Below are 26199 nucleotides of genomic sequence, written 5' to 3'. Positions count from 1 at the left end.
CAGAGCTGACGCGGTGACAACTGCAGAAGGTGGCCCCCCTCCAAGCCCGCCCCACGCCTCCCTCTGTCCCTCCAACCCCCCGCCGCGCTCCCCTGAACCCCACGCGACCAGGCCAGGGCCCTAGTTTGCATCCGGACTGGCTTTGGATGCAGCCAATCCTCCTTTCGCTGATGGAATAGTCCCCCCTCCCCACAGCCCCGGCGCGCCCCTCCCTCCCGCGCCTCGCCACCTCCCGCGGCAGAGCGAGAGCTGCGCGGCCCGGAGCGGCGGCGGCGGCGGCGGCGGCGGCGGCGGCGCTCGAGTATCTGCCCCACGAGCCGCGGAGAGGGGAGAGCGAGCGCGCTCCTCCTCCCGCGCCTTCCGCCCCCTCTCCTTCCCTCTCCCCTCTGCTCTTTCTCCCTTCCCTCCCTCCTTCTCTTCCTTCTTTTCGTGGCCCCCTTTCCCTTTTCTCTCTCCCTGTCCATTCGTTCGAAAATTCCCATTCCCCCCATCGCTCTCCCACTCCCCCCCCCCACTGTCACACTCTCTTTGCCCCCCTCTCTCTCCTCATTTGCCTGCTCATCTCCAAACGTGGATCCGCGGCTCCCGGAGGAGCCCAGCGCCCGGATCCCGCGCGTCCGGAGCACCTGGAGTCCGGCCGGCGGCGGCCCGAGCCTGGCCAGCGGCAGCGGCGGCGGCGGCGGCGGCGGGAGCCGAGGGAGCGGCAGCCCCGACCGCGGGCACCGCGGGAGCCCCAGTGGCAGCGGCCGCCGCCGACATGTCCCGGCGAAAGCAGAGCAAACCCCGGCAGATCAAACGTAAGTTTGCACGGGGCGCCGAGAGTTGGTGGGATTATTTCTGAGGAGGGGGGCGCGCGGGGCGGGAAAAGGGAGGGAGACTCGGGGAAATAAGCTCCCGCTGCCCGGGATTTGTCAAACTTTGCCTGAGCAGCTGGAGGGACAACTAGTCGGGCACAGACACACGGACAGCCCGAGCGCCAGGCAAGACAGCGGCTGCGACGAGCAGCCCACTCCTGCTCGGCTCATCCTTCGCGCTCCGGGGTCCTTTTTAACCCGACCCCCGCGCGCAGTTAGCGCTGCTGTCTCGTGGAGCCTGCTTGGGCAGCCCCACTCATTTAGGAGATTTGTTACTAGCGCGGCTGTTGTCATTGTTGTTGCGTTTGACGGGCTGCTATTCTTGGGGACCATATTTTAGCAACCGGGGGTGAGAACTTAGTTCTCTGAACAGCTGGTCGAGACCTCGGGGCGAGGGGGACAACGTCCCCAGGCGGTGGAAAATCAGTATCTGGGTCGCGATCCCAAAGCCGAAGCGAAACAAAAAGTAGGTGTAAAAGTTCGCGCCTCTGCAGCAGGCAGCCGTGCGCCTCCGCCCTGCGGGCGCGGGACTGGCGGCGGGCGGGTCTGGCCGGGGGCTCCGGGGCCGTCCAGTTCGCGTCGCCGGGGAGGTCTGCGGAGCGGGCGTGCGGTTTACCTCGGGCCCTGCAGGCGCCGGGAGTCCTCGCTGGGAGGGGCCGCCGGTCGCTTCCCAGCGCGGAAGGCGGGAGTTCAAGGCAGCCTGGGCGCCGCAGAGAGCGTGACCTGAAGCCCCCGAGCCCCCAGGGGCCTGGGTGGTACTGAAAGGACACAGCGGGGCGAGAGGCACCTGCCCGAAACGCACACATCCGCAGAGCTCAACTCGGCCAACTTTTCACGTCTTGGGGAAAATCCTTCCCATGGTGTTTTGTCGCCCTGCGACACGTCTTCAACGCTTTGGCCGAAAAGGAGAAACAGCCTTATTTTTTCTTTTTACCAGCCATGTGGTGTGTCCATTTCTTCGTGTTGTTTGAAGTCTGGCAACTAGTGTAAAACTGATTATCGTGTAATTTTAGGAAAAAGCTTTAATGACACTCCTTCCCCCTTGCTTATTAACCCTACTCACCTCCTCGTGTTGAAAATTTCATTTAATGTAGTTTTAAAATAAATCATATAAATCAACGTAGCCAGTATGAAATGGGGTCCAGGATATAAGCAGTGTTCTACATAAGTATTTAGAGCCTGGCCTCTCAGACCTGACTCAATAGCTTTTATTTCGTGGATTTCGTCTGTTACGCCTAAGTTCCTATTTTCTGCAACTTGGGTTAAAGCAAGGGCTGGACTTAACTTTTGGCTCAAAGCAGTTTTAATTGAGTAGAGATACCGTTCTTGAAGACTTTCACTTTTTCAGAGTGATTATTGCATGGTTTCAACTAATTGCCTTTTACCTTTTAGAACTAAATTGATCACGTCCCTGTGTGTAAATGTTGCATTTTATAGTACAAAACTGTGTTTATTATAAGATATGATTGTAAACATTATTAAAGGCAAAATGCTTTTTAGTTCACGGCTGTCGTCTAGATTGTTAATAAATAATTAATATTAATTGATTGTATGGTGCAAAGACCATCTGATTCTACTTGGAAATACTTTGTTATCTTCCCAATTAGCTACATTAAAATTTTTTTTCTATTCTTCTATGTCCACCTCATATAATTGAAGATTAAAGCGTTGGAACTAATTGCTGATGCTACACTTGTGTTATAGGTCATAAAACATTTTAGTCTTATTTGAATGCTGTGATTTATTAACTATCAAAAATACTTAAAAGTTCTCTCATTTGAAAGTGAACAAGTATTATATTTATATTTGTTGACAGTGATCATTGCCTGCTGATATATGCATTCATATGTGTTATTAATATACATGCAGTTTAGACTTGTAGTGGATTCAATTTGGGGTCACAGTGATAATCTATGCAAATGTGGACACACTACTCCCCTTGCACTGTTAAGGAAAATGAAAAATTAGAGCTCTTTGAATTGTTATATAGAGAGCAGTGCTATCTAGTAGCTGTTTTTTCTTTGGGGGGGGGATACTAGTTTGACCAGCTGTAAAGTCACTTTGTTTGTAACCTATTGGCATTTGCCTCCTTTTGCCTGTCCAGGAGGAGGAGGCAGTTTTGCAGGTGGAGAAGTTTGTCTCGGTACTCAAAGTCATTACCATGATAGGTCTCTCCCTCCAATTTTAGTAGTGTATAATAAGTGAAGCATTTTTTTAAACAATTATAAACAACAGTGTTGCTTTTGATATTCTGGATCAAATAGAAGTTTGGAAAATATCAGAAAGAGATGCATTTTGAAACAGTAGTGTTTCATGCAACTAATGAAACTGCATTTTAAACTTGGAAACGTCCAGAATTTGAAAATAAAGCTTTGGCATCGCTGATAAAACATACCCAATTTAGAGCAACTATGACAAGCAAAAGTCAGCTTATACCAGAAACTCTGAAGACAGTCAATTTAAAGGACAAAAAGGTTGTTGGGCACAGTTTTTTTTTTTTTCTTTTACTGCATACAGTTCCCTGCTATCTAAAATTGTGATTTATGCAGTATTTTAATATTTTGCTTATTCTATCCCCTTGGGTGCTCTCTGGGCAGCGATAAAAAGGCAACGCTGAAAGAGCACCATTAATTTGCTATGATGACTGGCCCGATAAGAGGAGATAATGGGAAAGATAAGCAGAGAAGATATACCATCAGAAACCCGATTATTACCATTAAAATTCCAGCCCAGCAATCTGCAGAAGCCTGATAATTCCTTCTCCGTTTCCACCACTTTGGATGATAAGGCAAAAAATAGTCACTCAGTGCTCCTTGATTAGACTGCCTGGATTTCCTGATAATACAGTGATAAATTATGTATTTTGCCCCCATGTTTTGTCCCAAAATTTAGATTTTTTTTTTCCTATTCCAAGACTATATTTTCTGCCCTCCCCTCAGAAGCTTTCTCTCCTGAGCTATTATTGTAATCCTGGTTTGATAAAAAGCCCTGATAGGACGGGAGGTGTTTGGTGTGGGAGCCATATCATGCTATCTGCCCATCTCCTCGCACAGCTGCTCGCTGTTGTTGTTTTTAGCCTTATCACCTCCTGCCAATATGCCAATAAATTGCCCAGATTGTTCTCCATTCTGGGGCTGCACTGCAAAATTTATGACAGAAATGATGATTTTTTTTCTTTTACCAATGTATCTCTTTATGATTAGTAACTGTGTTGTGTGTGCAGTTTACTGTCATTTTCTTCTTAAAGCTGTTGTCTCTAGTAATGTGTTTACTGCCCTATATGTCCCCAACTTCATTCACACTTAAGTGTATTGGCTATGGGGTCAGGAAAATATTTTTTTTCTTTTTTTTTTGTGCAAATGCCAGCTAGTAGTTAATGTAGACGTCGAAAGGGAGGAAAGAAACTCAAGTACTTTATTTTCATCTAATATTAAGAAAAGGCACTCTTCTTGATACCATTCAAGAACAGTTTTCCTAAAACTTTTAGATTGCTTGATGTTTTCCAACATGGAGAACAGAAATGTTCGGTCTAGATCATTTGCCAAATAATTTGTGGTGAAGGAAAAAAGAAAGGGTGAATTAAGAGGCAAAATTTTTTTTTAAGTGAAGTAGATATTGGGAATGAATATACACCTTGAAAGTAAAATGTCCCCTGTTAAGAATAATCTTGTTAGCAATTCTGTAGAGGGGCTTTTGCAGAAGGTGGAATCCTTTCATAGTGAATAAATTACCTTTTTGTTATTTGAGATGATCTAATAAATTCAGGCTGTATGAGTCCCTGACTTGCACAGTAGCATTTTAATGTTTTATGCTATATTTTTTTAAGTACATAATATTAAATGTTTTACTTATAAAATGATTATTGTTTTAAATGAGAACATTGCATATTAAATTTATTTAATATTTGCAAATGTGAAAATCTCTAAGTGGATCATCTTCAGAACCTTAAAATTATGTTACACAAAGAAGTGGTTGTGGTTATTTTTCATTGTTCTAGTGTAGGATTTTTTTTTTTTTAGTGTTTCTGGTATTAATGTTCAATCCATAATTTTGGGGTTAATTAACTACTGTATTATCATTAATATTATTTTTAAAAAGGGGTTTGGGTATGCTATGCACATTTGAAATACATTGATCACTCTTATACTCAGGATGTTTTCTTTTCACCTGCCAAATATTAAGACAGATTTTTGCTTTGAAGCATATTACTCATTTCTTTGGATTTTAAAAATAAGTAACTATAACATTTAAAAAATAAGCCATTCTCTTTGGCTTATGGTATGTCTCATGTTAGGAATTTCATTTTCTATGTTTTTGACTAAGTAACATTTCAGAAAGCCTATTTTTACACTGGCCATGAAATAAAGGAAAATACATTATGTATAATAGTTGTTTTATCAATAAAATAGAAAGATTGGTACCCAATGTAAGGTAAAAAATTAATTTCTTTATTTACAAATTTGAAATATATCAATACATAGAATTTTTCTGAAAAAAATCTAAGAATAAATATTTAGTAGATTTTTTTAAAATAGGAAAATTTTAAAATGGCTAATATATGAATCCTAGTTTTTAAGAGTTATTATCATGAAGTCAGGTTTTTTTTTTTAAGTTCAATGGAGTCAACAATGCAAATATAAATGAGGTAGCATTTTCATCCCTAGTTGCTATAAAAGAGTTTAGGGTTAAAACTTGGTGATATGTCTTAAAATTAAAAGAGCAGCTCTTATGTTTTCCACTTCTGGTAACTTTCTAAAGTGGTTCATTTGTAAAATTATGCAGTAAGAAAAATTATGAGGTTTAATATTATATATCTCAATATTTTTTAAATGGACAAAGAAGTTTGAACTCTTCTATAAATTATAGCTAGAAACATTAAGAATAATATAATTGTATGGGTTCATTTACAAGGAGTGTAAGCATCTCTTTGAATTGCACATAAGATATCAGTGTTCACTTTAGACATTAGAAGGTACCAATAAGTCTTTGTAAATTAAAATTTTATTTCCTGAGCTATTTAAATATAGACATAGAAAAGATGTGACTTGTACTGTATTGTTTAAGTTGGTACTGTTAAGTTTTGCAAGACAGTAGTGCAGTTAAACAATTTGCTTCTGATTTTTACATTTTGTTAATTTAAAATCTATTATATACTTAAGGGTTAATGCAAAGACTTACACATCAGTTTGTCTCTGGTTAATTGTGGGGATAAGTTAAAATATTCAATGATTATGTCAGTTGTCTAGCTCATATGTATGTATGTTTTGCCTGTTTGGTAGTGTAAATTAAGTTAACTTTGTGTTACAGTTAAGGTAACTCATTTCTCCCGTTCATGAGCTCTTCAAGGCCTCCCTCATCCATGTTATTTCTGCTGTTTGAGGACTATTTAAGGACTAAATTAGCTCTTCCTCCACATGATAAAAACAAAGAAATGAAACTAATTAGCCCATTTTGCTGCTAGTTCTTATCACTGGAAAAAGTTTTGAGAGAACGAGATTGAAGCTAATGTGTTTGCTAAAATGACATATCTGGAATTAGATGTATGGATTTCTAATACTGATATTTTTGCTCTTCCGCATAAACAAGGCAAATCAAGAATGGACTTACTGGCATTTTAATCACATCCCCTTTTCAATATGTAACTTTTGCTAAAAAGGTATTAAATGAATAAGGTAATCTTATTTATTCTACATTCTGTGATTAATTTTTATGGTCAAAGAAAATGCCTTCTCAAATGAACTTTCCTTCAAAAGAATGTATATTCAGGTTTTCATAAGGTGACACTTTAGAGCAGGTTTTTGATGTTTGGCTAAATTGTGTGAAAAATCTAAAATTAGGTTTATCTGGGAATAAAAAATTTTTCAAGAATACTTTTTTCAATGCAATCTTTGTTCACTAGAAAATGTGAGTGAATACATTAACTCTGGAGCTCTCATTCTCCAAATCATATTCCCTTGGAGTTTTTGTTACTTTCCCAATTCCGAAGGATTAGTAGGACATTTCAGAAGAACACTGCAGGTATTTTTGAAACCCTGTCTGATTCAGCGCCTGCCACTGTGTAAAATTATCAGTTCATTCCCTCACCAAATGAACAGCAGCAAAAGTCTGTTACTTCAGTCCCAGAGAATGTGTTTCCACCATAGATAAAGGGGTAAGTATGTATCATTCAATAAGGTTACATTTTTAAAAGCTGAAATGCAATTAAATTAATAAGCTCAGACATCGCAATATTTGGCATTCTAGAAAGAACTGTCTTTAAAGGTATTAGCATAAAGATAGCACATTTGTTTATTATGCTTCCAAATCAGCTCCTAGTATCTCTGCCACAGGTAACAATTGACTTTTCAGGCTTCAAGTTAATAGCCTTGTCTCTTGCTTGTAGGGATCAATATTAGTATTAATTAATCACCATTATCAGCACTAGGATCTGGTTCTATTTGTTGTTACATCAGCAAAATATCAATATAGAAAGTGGACTCTCTGATCGTCATGGCAACTTCATCTCTTGGGTCAAAGAAAGTTTATCTTATCTGTGCATAGAGAGTGGCAAACTGTTTAGGGATCTAGTTTGAACTCTAAGAACATTGATTTAGTTTTTGCGAATAGAGGCTGAATTCCAATCACAAGGGATAGGTAAGATTTAAATATTAATGCTGAGAGGCTTGTCTGAGAGGGTGTCATACCATTACTGTCAGACTGTCTTTTTGAGATGACAAAAAGAGAAGAATTGTCTAGTCAGGATTATTTAAAGCCTTAGTAATTTGTGCTTTTGACAAATACTTCTAAAAATGAATATATGATAATTACTGGGTAGAACTGGTTTTGGTCAAGATTTCAGGTGTTAAAATAAGAAGCTCTTATTTTTTCTATTTCATCCCTTCTTTCCTGGTCCATTATAATAATGTATCCACTATTTTTAAAGTACTTTTGAGGACCAGTTTTGCCTCACGATGGGTGCAGGATAACCAGTCCCATGTCTGAGGCCAGAGAGTTTTGCTGTGAAAGGTCCATGGAAGAAGTGTCATGGGACTATTTTAGTGTTAACAAATATTCATTGCTAATAAAGGAAATCCTAATGTAGTAAGCTGAAAGGATAGATGTCTTCAAAGGATGTTTGCAAAGATAATAAAAGGTCCTAAGTTGCAAAAGCCAGGAAACAAAAGACATGCTATTTTGTTGATATTTCTAAGAGACAGTGATCACTTAAAATGAACATTTTTTTTTTCTAAATCAGATCCTTGGAAATTCATCTTATTCTTTTAAAAAAGTATGCTAAAGAGTAAAAACTGGATTTAGAAATGGTGCCTGAAATGCTCAACTTTCCTGTTAAGCTTGTGGGCACTAAATAAACTTAAATATGTTTGTATATGGGGAAACTGTATATGTATCTCATGATTTTGGAGATTTTAAAAATGAATGTTGAGTGCCTGATGGCTATAACCAATGCCATATAATTGCTTATTCATTCCAGGCATTGTCCATGTAATAGCTGAAAGTCAACTCTTTATATAGTCTGCAAGGCAGTGCCATTTAATATTTAATATTCTGGTAATATCCCCATGAGTGTAAAAAAATAAAGGGAATACGTTTATAAGAGGCACTCGTGTAATATTTAGTATTAAATAGACCTTCATTTCATCTGGACATCTGCCACTGACTGTTGCCCCTTTGAATTGTTAGAAGTTGTTGAATGGTATTAGTCTGATGTTTCCTTATACATGATTTGACTTTTGATAATGTTAGATGTATCTTAACCAACTACCACAAATATATATAAAATAGCTTATATATAGGCTACCACAAACATATATAATTTTAATAGCCCACATAAAAGCTGTAACACCTAGCTTTTGTGCAGCCTATTTTAAAAGCTATTTTAAACCCCAAAATGCATCTAAAATTATCTCTAAATGGACATTTATTGAAGATATATTTAACATTATTTTTTAGTTGATTCCCTTCTTAGAGAAATCCTTTTGAAGATATGAATTACTCTAATCTACATTTGTAGAACTTTGGTGAACATCTCTTGTTGAGACAATAGAAGAGAATTTTCAACAAGTTAACATCTATATAATATTGCATATGGAAGATTTCTTGTGTGAGTTACTTGACATAGGTTTTTCAGCCACAATCTCTAAAATTATTTTAGTTATTCAAACTTTGGAAGTATCTTTAAACTTGAGTAGGGTGAAGGATTAATTACAAAACTGAGACAAATATTTGTCCTTTATTACCTATTAATCTGGAACTTTTAATTTTCTTATTAGTCGTTCATTTGGGATATGAATAATAGTGTACTCTTTAAGAAAAACTTGCTTTGTTGTGTTATATTCTGAAATTGATGTGAGCCTGCAATAAACTGGAAGTTAGAAGATTAAAAATAGTTAATTGACAGATATTCAAGTTCAGTTGAGGGCCAGATTCCTCTAAATGTGTGCCAAAAAAATAGCTGAAAATCTTATACTACTAAGTGGCTTTAAAGATAATAAAAAATAATAATGATAGTAAATAATAATTGAATACACTAAATATTGTCCATTTCCCTCTTGCTTACTACATTTAAATTCCCTAATTTAGAAGAAAGGTTTTAAAGATTATCAGGTAATTCAATTAAAAGTTCTGATTATTTAAAATTAAATGATACAAATTTGTGTATCATTAATTTTAGTAATTCTTGCTTACTGGGTCTACTGAGAAGTTCAAAGTCTTTAAAAAAATTTTTTTTAATAAAATGCTTTGAATTCAGTGGGAATCTTTTGAAATGATGTACAAATTATTCTTGTACTTTCTCATTTGTTGTGTACAAATTATTTTCATGGTGTGCATTTTCATCCATGTCAAAATATTATCACTGTAATACATTGTGATGTTCATAGCCCATACTTTTATGATTAAGGTACGTATTTATGTGAATAAATTTTGTGGATAAATTTTATGTTGCTTTTAAAATACTTTCAAAATATAGTTCAGTGAAGATTTTAATGAGAGCTGGATGGGATATTGACAACATTGCCTTTAATGAAAATCCTATATTCATCATAAAAGTTGTTCTTTTGATTTTAAGGAAAATCTTAAAAATTAATTACTCCTTGAAAAAAAAAGAAGACTAAGTTAAGCAAGTGGGTACTTATGCTAACATAGAGTATTTATATCCACAAAATATGTCTATATTTCACTCTTCTCACTTTTGTGTAAAGATTATGTAAAAGATATTTTCTTTGAATTAAAAAATTTTAAACTCATAATCTATGTCATAGTTGATTCCTTACCCAACTAGTTTATGTGTACGAGTACATTCTTTATATCATTAGAGCAGCGGGACAGCTAATGTAGATTTGCCAACAGCGTTGACAGTCTAAACATTTTTTTCCTCCAAGACTCCACAGTCAATAGGAATAGATAAAAAGGCTTTTAATTTTCTGACTTATTTTTATTTATTTGGGATAAAACTATCTGAATTTGTATTGTGCACATTTATCAGTTAGGTCTTCTTTCTTTTCTTGAAGTGACATCCTGAAATTCTCATTTTGTTAACCTTTCTGCCCACATTGCCATGAAAACAGTGACATTTCCCGATGATGTTTGACTTGTACCTAAGTATTTTTACAGATTTTTGATTTATTGGGCCTCCCACAGCCAAGAACAGACTCAGTGGGCAGGAGAGACTGACCAGCATGGGGCCTGTGTAGATCTGAAATATTCAAGAGTTCATTTGCAAATATATTAGGTAGCTGCTAAAAATATCACCCCACTTCTTAACGATGTGCATCTTGGACAAACCGGCACATATTTTGTCATCAAGTTGCTTAAGCTTCTGAAGTCAGGGCTACAACTGGGTCAGATGATAAGATGAGCACAACAGAGAAACGAAGAGAGCGTCTGATAAAACCTGATTGATTGATGTCTGGCTTCCCCACCATCACAGGCAGTTGACAGTTAGTTTGGGATCAGATGATTTGGCTTTTGCGATAGAAGATGGGGCCGGGTAGGCAAGCCTGAAGGACAAAAAGGTCAGTTTCTGTGTAATGTCAAGTGATGTCGAGCTCCCACAAGGTGGGACATTGTTAATATTTCATTCTTTTGTTTTTAGGTCTAGGCCCTAATATTTGATAGTCACTTAAAGGCATGAAGATTCAGTCTACAAACAGAAATCTGTGACTACCTTCCTGTTTTTTTAATCTAATGTTTTTACATGCTTTATGTCACAAGGGCAAGGACATATTTTTTTGATAATTATGTGATATTTTATGTGAAACTTTGCAATATATAACGACTTTTGCTTATTTCATTTTATTATAATCTTGTAAGGCAAAAATAACCATGACACATAAATTGGCTAAATTTAATATTAGAAAATACTTTTTATGGAGAAATATAGATTTACTGAGGGGAAATTACAATGTAACTTAATCTAGAGTTATCAGCTCCAGGTGTTTGGGTATCATAGATTATGCGAAGTTTAGGTGAAAAATATTCTATTCCACGGTTTAGACATGTCAGAGTTTGGAAAAATCTTTCTAGGCACAATGGGAGAACTTTATATTTTGTACAGGTCTGTGGTTAGTGAATGATTGTGGCTGTAGTTTGCTGAACTTTACTCTTGCTTGTGATAGGATTATTATAATGTTTCTTTGTATTTTAATCATGGAAAATCCCAAATTCTTGACATACTAAAATCACCTAAAATATATGTTAGCCAGTTTATATGCTACTACAGAACAACACTGTAGATCGCTTTTGAGTTTGAACATAATTAATAGTAGATATTGATTATATCTACTATTAGGTAAATTAGATAAACTATGTCTACTATTAGAAGAAACAAGGAAGGGAAGAAGGAAAAAGGAAAGAAAGAAAACCAAAATAGCTAGTTTTAGAATGAAATGTTTTCCAGTGTTAGCCATGAAAATTAGTAAAACCGTTATAGTATTGGAATTTGGACAGCTTGGATTTGAATTTAGATTTAGGGCAATTTGATTCTCTCTAGAAATCCTTTAGGATGTATCTCTTTTCTCTGAGTTTTAAGGATCGGATCTCCAAAGGACAGTTGGGTCTCAGCTAATACTGTAGGCTTAATACCAACAGGATGAATTCTGCAAGGTGCTGTATTACTGATAGTATAAGTGGAATACTGTATGAAAGCACATGCGCCAAAACCTGAAGTGGTACTCATAATAAGTGATCAGGGAATGGGGGCTAATGGCCATTTCAGTCGTGATTAGTAATACTTCCAAGAAAGGTGCCATAAGAAAATGACCTAGTCTCTTCTACATACATTTATATGGAACAAAGAGACCTATCTATCTGTCTACCTCTCTCTCTATATCTATCTATCTATCGTCTCAGGAATAATGAAGAATCATTATAGGTGTGGTTACAAAAACTTTTTCAGAAAAGATGTTTCAGGCAAAAGAAGCACTTTAGTGATTCTGTTCTGATGGTCACATTACTGATGGATGTTATTTACTGATGGTAGCTAATAATGGTCAATACTTTTTGTTACATCAGGGAAATGAGAACACAAGTGGATTTCCCTAGCACAGTTGCTGTATAAGTCTGTGATACATTTCTCAGTTATCCAGTAAAAATGATGTTTCGTTTTAAGGTGGTATAACAGTTGTAAAATGCAAATTGCTTTGATAAGTATTTAGAGGGTTTTTTTTTCTTGCGTATCCATGAGTAGCTGTCTAAAGTTTATTTTTTTACTTATTTTTATTTTTAAAAAAATAAATTTATTTATTTATTTTTGGCTGTGTTGGGTCTTCGTTTCTGTGCGAGGGCTTTCTCAAGTTGCGGCGAACGGGGGCCACACTTCATCGCGGTGTGTGGGCCTCTCACTGTCGCGGCCTCTCTTGTTGCGGAGCACAGGCTCCAGACGCGCAGGCTCAGTAGTTGTGGCTCATGGGCTTAATGGCTCCGTGGCATGTGGGATCTTCCCAGACCAGGTCTCGAACCCGTGTCCCCTGCATTGGCAGGCAGATTCCCAACCACTGCGCCACCAGGAAAGCCCTCTAAAGTTTATTAATTTGCTTTTCTGTGCGCGTGCACACACAAAGTATCATAGATTATCTAATACTGCCTTCTGAACCCTTTTATTCCTTCAGCGTTTTTTGTCTGTTATTCCATGTTTTTTTTTTAACATCTTTATTGGAGTATAATTGCTTTACAATGGTGTGTTAATTTCTGCTGTATCACAAAGTTAATCAACTATACATAAACATGTACCCTCATATCTCCTCCCTCGCACATCTCCCTCCCAGCCTCCCTATCCCACCCCTCTAGGTGGACACAAAGCACCGAGCTGATCTCCCTGTGCTATGCGGCTGCTTCCCACTAGCTATCTATTTTACATTTGGTAGTGTATATATGTCCATGTCACCCTCTCACTTCGTCCCAGCTTCCCCTTCCCCTTCCCCGTGTCCTCAAGTCCATTCTCTACGTCTGCATCTTTATTCCTGTCCTGCCTCTAGGTTCTTCAGAACCTTTTTTTTTTTTTTTTAGATTCCATATATATGTGTTAGCATACGGTATTTGTTTTTCTCTTTCTGACTTACTTCACTCTGTATGACGGTCTCTAGGTCCATCCAACTCACCACAAATAACTCAATTTCATTTCTTTCTATGGCTGAGTAATATTCCATTGTATATATGTGCCACACCTTCTTTATCCATTCATCTGTCGATGGACACTTAGATTGCTTCCATGTCCTGGCTATTGTAAATAGAGCTGCAGTGAACATTGTGGTACATGTCTCTTTTTGAATTATGGTTTTCTCAGGGTATATGCCCGGTAGTGGGATTGCTGGGTTGTATGGTAGTTCTATTTGTAGTTTTTTAAGGAAACTCCATACTGCTCTCCATAGTGGCTGTATCAATTTACATTCCCACCATCAGTGCAAGAGCGTTTCCTTTTCTCCACACCCTCTCCAGCAATTATTGTTTGTAGATTTTTTGATGATGGCCATTCTGACCGGTGTGAGGTGATACCTCATTGTAGTTTTGATTTGCATTTCTCTAATGATTAGTGATGTTGAGAATCCTTTCATGTGTTTGTTGGCAATCTGTATATCTTCTTTGGAGAAATGTCTGTTTAGGTCTTTTGCCCATTTTTGGACTGGGTTGTTTGTTTTTTGATATTGAGCTGCATGAGCTGCTTGTAAATGTTGGAGAATAATCCTTTGTCAGTTGCTTCATTTGCAAATATTTTCTCCCATTCTGAGGGTTGTCTTTTTTATGGTTTCTTTTGTTGTGCAAAAGCTTTTAAGTTTCATTAGGTCCCATTTGCTTATTTTTGTTTTTATTTCCATTTATCTAGGAGGTGGGTCAAAAAAGGATCTTGCTGTGATGTATGTCATAGAGTGTTCTGCCTCTGTTTTCCTCCAAGAGTTTTATAGTGTCTGGCCTTACATTTAGGTCTTTAATCCATTTTGAGTTTATTTTTGTGTATGGTGTTAGGGAAATTAGAACACTCCATGTGGTTTTCAACTGCATACTTTTTTTGCATATGTGTAAGCTGCATCTGAAAAATATCTAATTATTCACTGAGGAAATTTAAAATTGACAAATGAAAAAACTGCCACATCATAAAAATAATTAAGATCAGCAAGTCCCTGTGAATGGAAAGTAGCAATCAGCTATTTGGTCAGCTAGACTGCAATTTCTTGATTAGTTCTACGGCTTCGGAACTCTCACTTAAGGAAGAGTATGAGTTTGAGATTCAGTGGCTGGACTGATTAGTCCGACATTCACTTTTATGTTTTTTCATCCTTGGTTTGTAAGTTTACATTTTGAAAAAAGATGAACAAAAGGGTTCAGGTGTGGGATGTTACTAAGGAAGACTTTTAGAGATTTGTTTTCTCTAAACTGGTTATCACCAGTGTTCTTTATACTGAGAAATAATCTCTTAGGTATTACCAGAGGTGAAACAAATGTTGAATGCACATTGTTCTTATTAGCCCAAGAAGGAAAAATTAATTATTATATATTGAATCAAGAACTTTTAGCCTGGGATCCATAGACTTTGAAGAGTTTGAGAATATCCAGATATTTTATACAAAATTTTGTGTATTTAAGAATTTTTCTGGGAAGAGGTTTTTATGAGACACTCAATGGGCTTCACAGCCCCACGAAAACTTTAAGACCACTCAAAAGAATTTCTGTCTAGGTGGCTATATGATCACTTGTTACATTGCAAAATGTAGCCGTATAAAAGAGGAACAGTTTCATTTTTATTTGCCAAAAGATTCTTTCAAAATCATAAAATCAAATCCTATCACCTTGCTGTTGTAAGTCCCCAGTGGATGTCCTTTTCAAATGACATCTGAGTTTTTAAAAATCATTGCTTATTGCATCCTCTGTGATCTATTTGTTGCCTTCTTGTCTGACCTGATCACCAAGTGTACCATGATCATGTGCCACTTCTCTTCCCAATTCCTACCCTGACTGGCCCCCATAAACCACCTACATTCACTACATTTTATCTTTACTGGTCTTCATTTTGTTCCTTGAACATGCCAAGCTACTTCTCTCTCTGAAATGCCATTTCCCTAGATTTCCATATGGCTGTCTTCTTATCATTCACTTTTCACTTCACATGTCAACTGTTAAGAAAGTCCTCCCTTAGCCCTCATTTAGAATTTTCTGTCCCCATACATGCCTCAGTTTGCTCTCTAGCCTGTTACCTTATTTTATTTTCATTACACTGATATTTATCTGAAATTATCTTCTTTTTTTATCTGTTAGTATGTGTACTTCTTTATTAGATGACTTCTCACTAGAATCTAAGCTCGATGGGCAGGACCTGGTCTTGTTCACTTCTCTACCTCCAATTGCTAGAAGAATACCTGGAATGTAACAAACACTCAAAGAATACTAGCTGAATGAATGAACAATTTTTTAAAACTCAACATCATTTCCTGTGGTTTATCTTTTAATAAAAGTGGTTTTGCAGTTTTCCACCCAAAAGAAAAAGAGTTACTCACATGCCTTATATTTAAATTAAATTAACTCCCATTTCTTCATTCAACAGTCATTAAACAAAGTATCAATTGTGTGTAATGTGCTAAACCATAGGGAGGAGAAAATAGAAAAATTAACAAACTATGGTCTCTCCTGTCAAGTAGCACATTAGATAGTGAAGGAGAAAGGCATGATTACTGTACACTATGACATGTTCTTGATAGATGGAACTAGAAAGTGATATGGGTACGAAGATGCCTCTGTGACTCAGGATAAGCCTCTAGGATGAGATCTTACTTAAGCTGGGTCTTGAAGGAGGAGTTGAAGATCCAGTCAGGACAAGAGGGAGTTGTATCCCGACAGAATCAACAGCTTGGCCAAGAGCAGAAAGGCATTAAGAACATAACATTTTCAAGGTCCAGTGAATAGTTGTGAGCAAAGATGAAAAGTACATAGAAAACAGTGACAGAATGCAGCTTGAACTTGATTTGGTACCAGAGTTTTAAAGGACTTTGTGTGCTGTTTTAAAGAACTTGAACTTATTCTTTAGGTAATTGATGGTCAATGCAGATTTTGAAAAATAGAGCCCGATTAGTGGATTTTGAATGTAGGTGGTAATTACCAATTTGGTATAAGAGAGGACAAGAAAACCGTGAGCTGACAGTAGAGTGGGTTCTAGTCAACTTTCATTTTGTTAAATTTAACAATTATTGATATCTTGAATTTAACCTTAGACCTCTGTGCTACCCTCCAACTTTTAGATGTTGATTTAATAACAACATTTTAGCGGATGGCTAAAACAGTCACTGAGGGCATTCAGTAGTTTACTATGAATATTTTATTGAGGTGAGACAACGCATGGGAAAATAAACGAACAGAGCAATATCTTTTTAATTGAATCTGTTTGTGCTTAACTCATGAGATTGTCTTTGAGGGTAGTTTTGCATTCATTCATATGCATTAGCCTAATTTTATAACTGAATATCGAGAAGGATAAATTTTCAATAGAAAGCGGGCAGACCAGTTTTAACTGGGATTGCCAATTGCTGCAACCTCTTTGAAAGACAATTTGTCAGTTTATAGCTATTAAAATTGCACATATACTCTTTGACCTAGCAATTCTGCATATCCCATAGAAACCTTCATATGTGTGCTCTTACAGCATGGTTTGTAATAGCAGATAATTAGAAATTACCTAAACGTCCATTAACAGGGGATGGGTTAAATAAAGTTGTGGAGCAATCCCCAGTGTCATTCATGTGTTATAAAGGACGAGACAGATGTGTCCATGCTGCTATGATAATATCTGAAAGACTTATAAAGTGAAAAAAATATTTTAGTATGGCATCTCTCTACTTGTATTTTAAGAAATGAAAGAACGAATAGATACAAGTATATGTATATATTTTCATGAAAAGTGTCTGAAAATGTGCAAGAAATTATTAATGATGCTTTTCTCTGGGAATTAGGACTGGAAATTTGGAGGAGGACATAGATTCCCTTATTGTCATACCATTACCATTACTGCTACTAATAAATTCTGTTGTGAGGGGAGGTGTGTGAGGAGTAGGAAATAGTCAAGTACATATTGCCAATATAATTAAGTTTTAAATTGCTTATCTTCCCCTCAGTTGTGTAGTTGGGAGGATAGAAATATGGTTGGCGGTTGGGAAGAAAGGATAGAAGATGGAAAAATATTTAATAAAATATTCCAATATCTGTCCAATTCAGACTTTACTGTGAGGGAGAAGAGCTATAATGATAATTTTTTCTATAGTCCTTATTAAGCTTAATATGAGAATATACCAAAAGTGAGCACTCAAGTGAAGATTAAGCTCTGTTTTACTTTGTAGAAGGAAATAGCACAGAGAAAAGGAATTTAATACATTGCCTTTTAAAATACAGCATTTCTCTATTCTCAGCATAGTTCATGGCTGTGTTATTAACCTCAGATATAGTGTATGATAGTTTGGTTTTTGATAAAAGATCTATTCTTTAAAATGTGAGGTACTGTTATAGGCCCTGTTCTACAAAAAGAAGTTTGTCCCCATGATGTTGTTTTTCTGAGTTCAGAAATTTTGTCCTGCTCTGCCTGAAACAGTTCATCTTGAACCCATATCCAGTGTTTTACTTTCTGAGTGATTTTAAGATGCCTGTTATTTTTCTTCACATTATTATATGCAGACATATTTATAAATTGGTTTTGTGCCAAATATGTTGCTCTTTTTTGCACCTTCTTAATGATTTTGTATCCTTGAAAATCTTCCAAACTATTTCATATGTTCTTGTGGGAGCAACAGCAACAGTAGAAGCAGGAGATGGACTGGAGCATGGTATAAGCTACAGCTTAGAGTTTCACTGGAATTTAAGAAGGACACACTGAGAAAGCATGAAGGTCTTGAATCATAAATGCCACCATAAATTTCCTCTGATAATTATTACAGAGTGGAAAAGGAAATGACCTATGTTGATTTTTTTGTCAAATAATTTTAAAGAAGTGGGCATAAAGTTGGTGTAGAAGTAACATACGGAGTTGTTATAACCTGAATTATAGGCAAATTATAACCTGAAAACAAATGAAATGTTTGTTACTCTCATTTGAAGGAACCTAAACCTAATACTTCTTGCTAAGTCTGTTTTTACCTGGTAGACTGTTCTAAAAATTTCAGCCTTGTTAGAACATACGACCAAAAGGTCAATTTCATTCAGTTCATTTTCATGGATTCTGAAAAACCCAGGTGGGGTTGAAGTTCTTATTGGATTTTAGATTCTCATTTTGGACGGAGTTGCTACCCAGATGCATACTCGAATGTAGGTAAATTCATCTCATTAGTGGCATTATGCAATGACTTTGTGTAAATAGACAACTAGGTGTATGAAAAAAAATTGATTTGGCTTCTTGAGGTATGTCTTGCCATTAAGAAGTCTATTATTCTTGGGCTTCCCTGGTGGCGCAGTGGTTGAGAGTCCGCCTGCCGATGCAGGGGACACGGGTTCGTGCCCCGGTCCGGGAAGATCCCACATGCCGCGGAGCGGCTAGGCCCATGAGCCATGGCCGCTGAGCCTGCGCGTCCGGAGCCTGTGCTCCGCAACGGGAGAGGCCACAACAGCGAGAGGCCCGCATACCGCAAAAAAAAAAAAAAAAAAAAAAAAAAAAAAAAAAGAAGTCTATTCTTTTTTTAATTAAAGTATAGTTGATTTACAATATTATATTACTTTCAGCTGTACAACATAGTGATTCAATATTTTTATAGAATACACTCCATCTAAAGTTATTATAAGATATTGGCTATATTCCCTGTGTTGTACAATACATCCTTATATCTTAATTATTTTATACACAGTAGTTTGTACTTTTTCTTAATCCTCTACCCCTCTCTTGCCTCTTGCCCCATCCCTGTCCCCACTGGTACACTAGTTTGTTCCGAGTTTGTTTCTGTTTTGTTGTAAGAATTCTATTCTTAAAGACCCAGAGAAGTAAAGGAAAGCATCAGTGGAAAACACACCCAAAGTGGATCCAGCCCCCTGCTTCCATGTGGCCTGCTGATATCCCAGCCATCAAGTGTTGAAAAGCCACAAGTGGTTTTCATGATGATAAAGTTAGTGGTTAGCACTAAAAATAGACTCAGAGCAAGGCCTAGTAGAATAAATTATTGAAGTTGATCTGTTAAAACTACCTTTGTCCAGAAGGCTCTACAACATTTCTAGGGTGACTGGTTTCTGGGATGAAGAGTTATCAGAATTACTGATGTTACTAGCATCCATTTTCAGAATTGGGTGACCTGTTACATGCCTCGTATCGTGATCAAATGCGGTGCTGCTTCTTCTTAGCCACTCTGCGGGAATGTGTTAGCCCAGAGGACTGAATAATCTAGGAAATAACTTTGTAAGCTATCTACTTGAAAATGAACATGTTGGTAAATTTATACATTAACTTGAAGACACAAAGTTCATTGGCTGGCTATGGGATGACACTTGAGTGGATGTGCAGCACAAAGCCACATATTAACCTTTTTATTTAGAAAGGGATTGAGTCAGTCACCCTTTAGAGAGAGGGCATGGGTGGTATTCTCTTTCAGAAATTTGGAGTCTTACCTCGGGGTTCTAATTCCAGCTCAGCCACCTTATTGTTTCGTGTCCTTGAGCAAATTATTGGGTTGGCCAAAGAGTTCATTTAGGTTTTTCTGTAAGATGTTATGAAAAGCCGAACGAACTTTTGGGCCAACCTACTACTTAATCTGTGACTCAGTTTCCTCCATTTGTTAAAAAGAGGTTATTAAAGAAACCTAAACAAGGGCTATTATGAGGATTAAATGGATTAATACATGCAAAGAGCTTAGACCAGTACTAGGCATACACTAGTAAAACATCTTTATTATTGGCATTTTTGAGGTCAAATCCATAAAAATAAATTGTTCTCTTGTAGTGATAAATATCCCCAGGTATTCAAAATATAAGTTTAAGGTGTTTGGTTTGCATATTTTAATAGACAAATATTTAAATGAATTATTTTTTTAAAAATACTGTTCCTAGTTGGAATAAAAAGATAGAACTTGTTGAATATTCTAAATAATTAAAGCTTTTCTCCCAGACAACTCTAAAGTCGCTTTTTAAGTAACGTGTACTTTATTCCCAAGGAAGAAAATATTTTAAGATTCATTGGGAAATGCTTTATAAAATATATTGATAGTGAATGTGGTATATTCATCACACATAGAAACTGGTAAATATTTTTAAAATTTATGACATCTGTCACAGAACATTTTGTCTAATTTTTTGGTATTAAATAACCTGAGGTGACTTGGGTATAATAATCATTACCATGAAATGTAAGTAAGCGTTTTTCTTCTTCCCCCCAGACAGTTCTGGAGTTAACACATAAAATTCATTTAGAAAGCTTCTGAGTGGAGTATCTGAAAAGGTCACTGAAGAAACCAGTTGGTTAAAATGCATTTGGATGACCTGAACACATAGTTGTTGTGTCTCTAAATCCCAGACATACTTTATTAGGACAATCCAGCTGGTTTGCTATTTCTATCTCCTCATTATCAACACGTTATGGTATGGCCTCTTCCCCCCTCTTCCAATGCCAAGAATTTGGCAGGGACACCATGTTAGCACGTCAGAGTCTGGGGGGTGGGGAAAGACAGCAGCTTCACACTGCTGCAGGGGTAGGAAAATTTGTTGTCTAAACATTTTGCCACTGGGTTAAGATTGATAATGGACATTTTTAATCTCCTTACTTGAAGAATTTGAGGAAATAAATTTCATGAGCTTCTAGATAAACTTTTAAGAAAAATTATGTTTATTCTAGTTTACACTTATATATATATATATATTTAGTATGTGTATATATATTCCATATATATATGGAATTTGTAAATCTCAAAGCTTCAAACTCTTCGCTTTTCTCCCTTTTCCCGATCATCCTAATATTATAGAAGCTCAAGAAGGGAAAGAGAGGAATTGTCCTTAGGTCTTATTTCATGGTTTCCATGATCAAAAACAACTAAACTGAATATCATGTAATATTTTATTATCATGTGAGTGACTCTATTAAGTGGACTGAGTATATCCTTTCAAATATATCAGAGCGTAAAGAAAGCAGACATGGAAACGTATTTTTGGTTATTGTTCACGGTTTTGTTTAAAAATAGTGAAATGAAAAATGATTGGATTAAGGAGTCCCTTGACAGTTTCACAGGATTCCAGATTTTGTGAGTTAGTTAAGCTTTTTGAAATTTATCTTATGACTTTCACAGAAATATGGATTCTCAAATTTATTATGGTTATACCAATGACCTTGTGTATATGTATATAATTTTGTGTGTAACACATTCACTTCTCACAGACCTTCTTTTCCGTAGGCAACTCCCTTCCAGTTGTCCTGTTGACATTCATTGGGACAACTTCAGGAAATATTTTCCATGCTTTGATAGAGTGTTTTAAAAATCATCTCAAAATAATTTATTTCCTTTTTAAAAACCATAAATTATGCTTTCAGAGCAACCTAAAGGTATTTTCTGTGATATTACACATTATCCTAAAATACTAGGTTTTAATAAAGGGTCCCCTTACATGTGCATAGTGTTATACCAAGTAAGTTATGACCCTTCCCTTCATATAGGAAGAAACTATAGAAGGATATGTCTCATTCACATATATATTATTTATATATTTTAAAATTCCTTTTCTTTATTTGGTTCTTGGATATATCCCATACATAACTCAGACACCTCAGTGATAGCAAGTAAAAAGTTATCAGTAACAGTAGAAACTCAGTAATTTAGAAAATGATACCTTGAGATATTTTTTAATAATGTTCTCTTCCTATTAGCAAAACATATTACTCTGATGCTTATTTAATCTTTATTACCTTATTTTGTATAGTAATGGATTTTCATGTTTTAAAAAATTTAAGTAAAATAATAATAAGGTGGGACTTCAGTAATCTGAGATAGGAGTAAAGTCATAAGTGAAAGAATAACTACCCTAGAGCTTTGATTAAAGAGAAAAACATGTAACCTTTTATATCATTCACTAGTCCAGATTTTTGCCATCAGTATAGAAGTGGGTAAAAGACTCAACTTTCTTCTAAAACCTTGATTACCCGAAGTTTTCATTACCCCAAGAGAAATGGAAGAGTTGTCTGTATGAATTTGCATGCATCTTATTTTATGGTTGCAGTAATGCTTACTGACTATATGGGTAGGACATTGAGATTTTACTGTGGGTAGAAAAAGAAGAATGCAACTTAAAAGACAATGGGTTTTTTTTTCACAAATTAAAGAAACAAATTGTTCCCCTGGGTGTCTCCTTAATGATGAAGAGCAAATAAGCAGGGTACAGTTAACTAGACAAGCAGAGAGGGGCAGGCATATCTCTCAGGATTGAGGTTAGAACCTCAGGCTTTCGAAGTGTGAGGGATTTGTAAATGAAGCTACTTTGTTACTGTCAGAATTAATATGTGGATAAAAATCTATGTTTTCAAAGTTCTTACAGCCTTTTTTTGTATTTCCTCTTTATTTTTAAAAGAAGTTTTATGTTATTTTATGTATTTTTGTATTAACATTCTACACTTATGACATTTCTGCCCCCTCACTACCGACACCAGACAATAGAACTGCTTCAATTAAGAAACAGAACATCAGCCCCTGGCATCTTATTCTGTTGTTCCATCTTTTTTGCTAGGGAGAATTCATTTGTTTCTTAATTAAGAAAAACACCAATAGCATGAAAAATCTGCTTATGGTACCTGAATGGTAATTAGGCAAAAGGTAAAAAAGAAACATGCACATACATTCCAATGGCAGCCAAAATGAACTTGAGCTGATAAAAATGAACTAAACTACCCTTGCATAAATGGAAGCTGAGAGAAGTGTACAGTCATTATGGCTAAGACAATATGCAAACTATCTTCAAAGAAATCAAATTGCTAGAGTGTTTTCATTTGCATGTATTAACTATTAACATAATGAGGAGAAGTGACATTGGACCCGGATTGTGTGTCTGTTCGGATTGATAACTCTACTGCATCTGCAAACAGACGCCCCAAAATCATGCTAGTAGTTAGATCAGAGTTGAACTCTGCAATGTGGGCTAAAATGAAATCTAGGGCTTGGTGAACCTGCTGAGTTACTGAATGGTTGACATCTCTCTCTCTTACATTCTGTCATTCTCACCCCCCCCTTCCTCTCCTTCTCCCCCTCTTTCTCTTTCTCTCTCTCTCTCCAGCTCTCCTTCTCTCTTCCCCCCACCCTGCTCCCTTTATGTTTTAAAAGCAATAATAATATTTCAGTGCAAATTCTCATTTGAAACTTCTTGGTTTTCCCCAGGGCAACTTTTACGGTATGAGAACTGATGCTATAAAGGAGATATTAAAAAAATCGTAGGATTAAGATCCGTTACAGGATTTGAAATTTTAGGGTTTTTTGTTTATTTATTCCCAGCAAATATAAATCTAGGAATAAAGGAAACTGACATTTATTGAGCTCCTCTTGCGTACCATGCACTGAACAAAGGGGTTTTTTTCTTAGAAAAATGGAAAGCATCCTTGAGAAGGATGAAGGAGACATGGCACTGAGAGACATCTCTAGCCTTTTAGATAACCATGAGCACAGTCACTGAACCTCCAGGTCTTAGTTCATTCTCATCTGCAAAATGGAGTGATGTTTCCTAATCTAAAAACCTTTGAGGCCAATAGCTAATTTCAGTGTTTTAAAAACCCAAGAGATATTGGAAGGTCATCACTCCTAAACCTGCCCAGAGCAACTAAAATTCTTTATTTCCTTCTAAGCTGTGGATTTATCACACAGTAGGATGATGGTCACTAATCTGTGTTGATGAAAAACCCTGATGACTGTATAAATCTTTGACTAATTTTAAGAAGGTAAAGCCGAAACCCATTTCTTGACTTTAGGATTCATATTTTGTTGTTCCTAAAATCAGAGTATAGCTTGATTTAAAATCAATAAATCCGTTTAATATTGCAATAGTTTTTCTCTCTTGAAAAACTTACTGATGTTGTGTCTTACAAACAATGGAGACTGCTAATTAAGAAATTTTGTATTACTTTTTCCCTACAATTCTGTTTATCCTATTTCACAAATATGCATTGTGATCTTTGAGTCCTCTTGGTACTGTTCAGTCATGCCCTAGGAAGGTAAGTTCTCTGCTCTTCTAGAGCTTACATTCTAGAGGTGGGCAATCGGCAATAAAAACAGTAACTCAGTGAATGTACAACCTGATGTCAGGTACGGTAAGTGTTATGAAGAAGACCAAATAGGGTAACGTGACAAAGAGTGACTGCTGGGGTCCTTGAATTATCTGTTGGATAAAAATTTCTTAAACTTGATGCTGTTGATGAGGAGCAATGAAATAAATATCTTTTCTTATAAAATTATTGGCAACCACTCTCAAGGGTGAGGGGGCACATGTCTCTCAGAGACTGTGATCCACCCATTCCTCAACAGCCCAGCTGAAAGGTGTTATCTTTTTGAACATGTGGAGACTAGGAAAAAATGTTGTGGACTGTTAGACTTTATTGAACAAATTGATTGAGGAAATGTGTCAGAGATGGAGTTAGGTTCTAGGGATAATATAGTTACTAAAGCAGACACCCTCATGAGGCTTTCATTCTAGGAGAGAAACATGATTCTACCTAAAATAATGGTAATTGCTCTCAGGAAACTCAATCCAATGCCTTATGATTTTTCAGACATGTCATTTATTTACATGGTTTTTGCATGAATATTTTTCAACAAATGGGGGATAAAGTAATCACAGTAATAATTGCATTATTCTGTCAATATTCTGGGATATAGTTTCTATTATAAAATATTATTTATAAATATATATAACATCAATATAATTGATATGTCCTCATTGTGTGTATATATATATATGTATATATATATGCATATATATTTTTTCCTTTGATGGATATTTGCAATTGATTAGTTTAAGTGGTAACTCTTGAAAATGTTGTTATTGATCATTATCACTGCTGTTGCAGTAGCAGCTATGACATTTTTAGGTTTGAAGTAATGTTAATTCCACTTTAAGTCCAATTTAGTTCCATTTTACATAACATGCATCACTGCTTAATATAAGTGGACATGTGTGACCTCAGAGCCCTGTAGAGCTTCTAGGGACCATGAGGCACTGGGAACATTCTGAGAGATGATAATTTTGTACTGCAGGCAAAATATTCATTAGGCTTTTAGGGGAAGGATTTCTTCACTGGTTGTTCATCTGGAGATGGCTCAGTGAAATGACCCAGTGTCAGTAAATGTAAGCCTCTACTCAGGGAGACCAGAGGGGGAAAAAGAAAACTCCAACAAACTCTGGATGTACAAAGGGCTTTTCTGCTTTTGAAGATTTCCAATAAATGTCTTCTCAGGTAGGAATGGGTGAGTTGACAGCATTCTTTGAGACATCTCCATACTTAATACTTAATAATATCTTAGTGCTCCGTTTTCATGAATATGGAGATTATAAAGAAATCTGTTTCACATTTAAGTGATAAGTTAACCTTTCTGCCACATGTTGGTTATAATGTCAGAATCTCCTTTGAAAAAGTCAAGTTGATGATCTATACTGAATCATTCATTCAGATTCAGCTTAAGGGGGTTAAGAGGTGAGAATAGGTGTTGTCATATTCTCTCAGAAATTACCTAAGAATTAGGAAGCGCAGTTGCTCCAGGAGAACTATGGAAGAATCTGTCCCTAGAAGGAAGCACAAAACTGAGTACAGCTGTGTACTTTGAAAATAAGAAAAAGACTCAAAGCAGAATTCAAGGCACATGTGTGAAACATTTAGATACTTACTGATGTTAATATTTTCACTTCTGCTTTGCTTTTTTACCTAAAGAAAATAAGCAGA

The 26199-nt window shown here is 36.6% G+C and overlaps 1 protein-coding gene across 1 annotated transcript in view; it reads left to right on the top strand.

Moving 5' to 3' along the window:
• Positions 1–339: 339 nt before the first annotated feature.
• Positions 340–26199, top strand: part of ZFPM2 (zinc finger protein, FOG family member 2) — a 483882-nt gene continuing 458022 nt past the window's right edge. The window contains exon 1 of the mRNA XM_082601162.1: positions 340–797. Within this exon, the coding sequence (XP_082457288.1) occupies positions 758–797 (40 nt within the window). The 5' untranslated portion in view covers positions 340–757. The remainder of the gene's footprint in view (positions 798–26199) is intronic.

This window comes from Mesoplodon mirus, assembly GCF_964341445.2.
Source record: "Mesoplodon mirus genome assembly, chromosome: 16".
Taxonomy (NCBI): Eukaryota; Metazoa; Chordata; class Mammalia; order Artiodactyla; family Ziphiidae; genus Mesoplodon; species Mesoplodon mirus.
The sequence above is the reverse complement of the archived record's forward strand: the minus strand, read 5'-3'. Positions and strand labels throughout refer to the sequence as shown.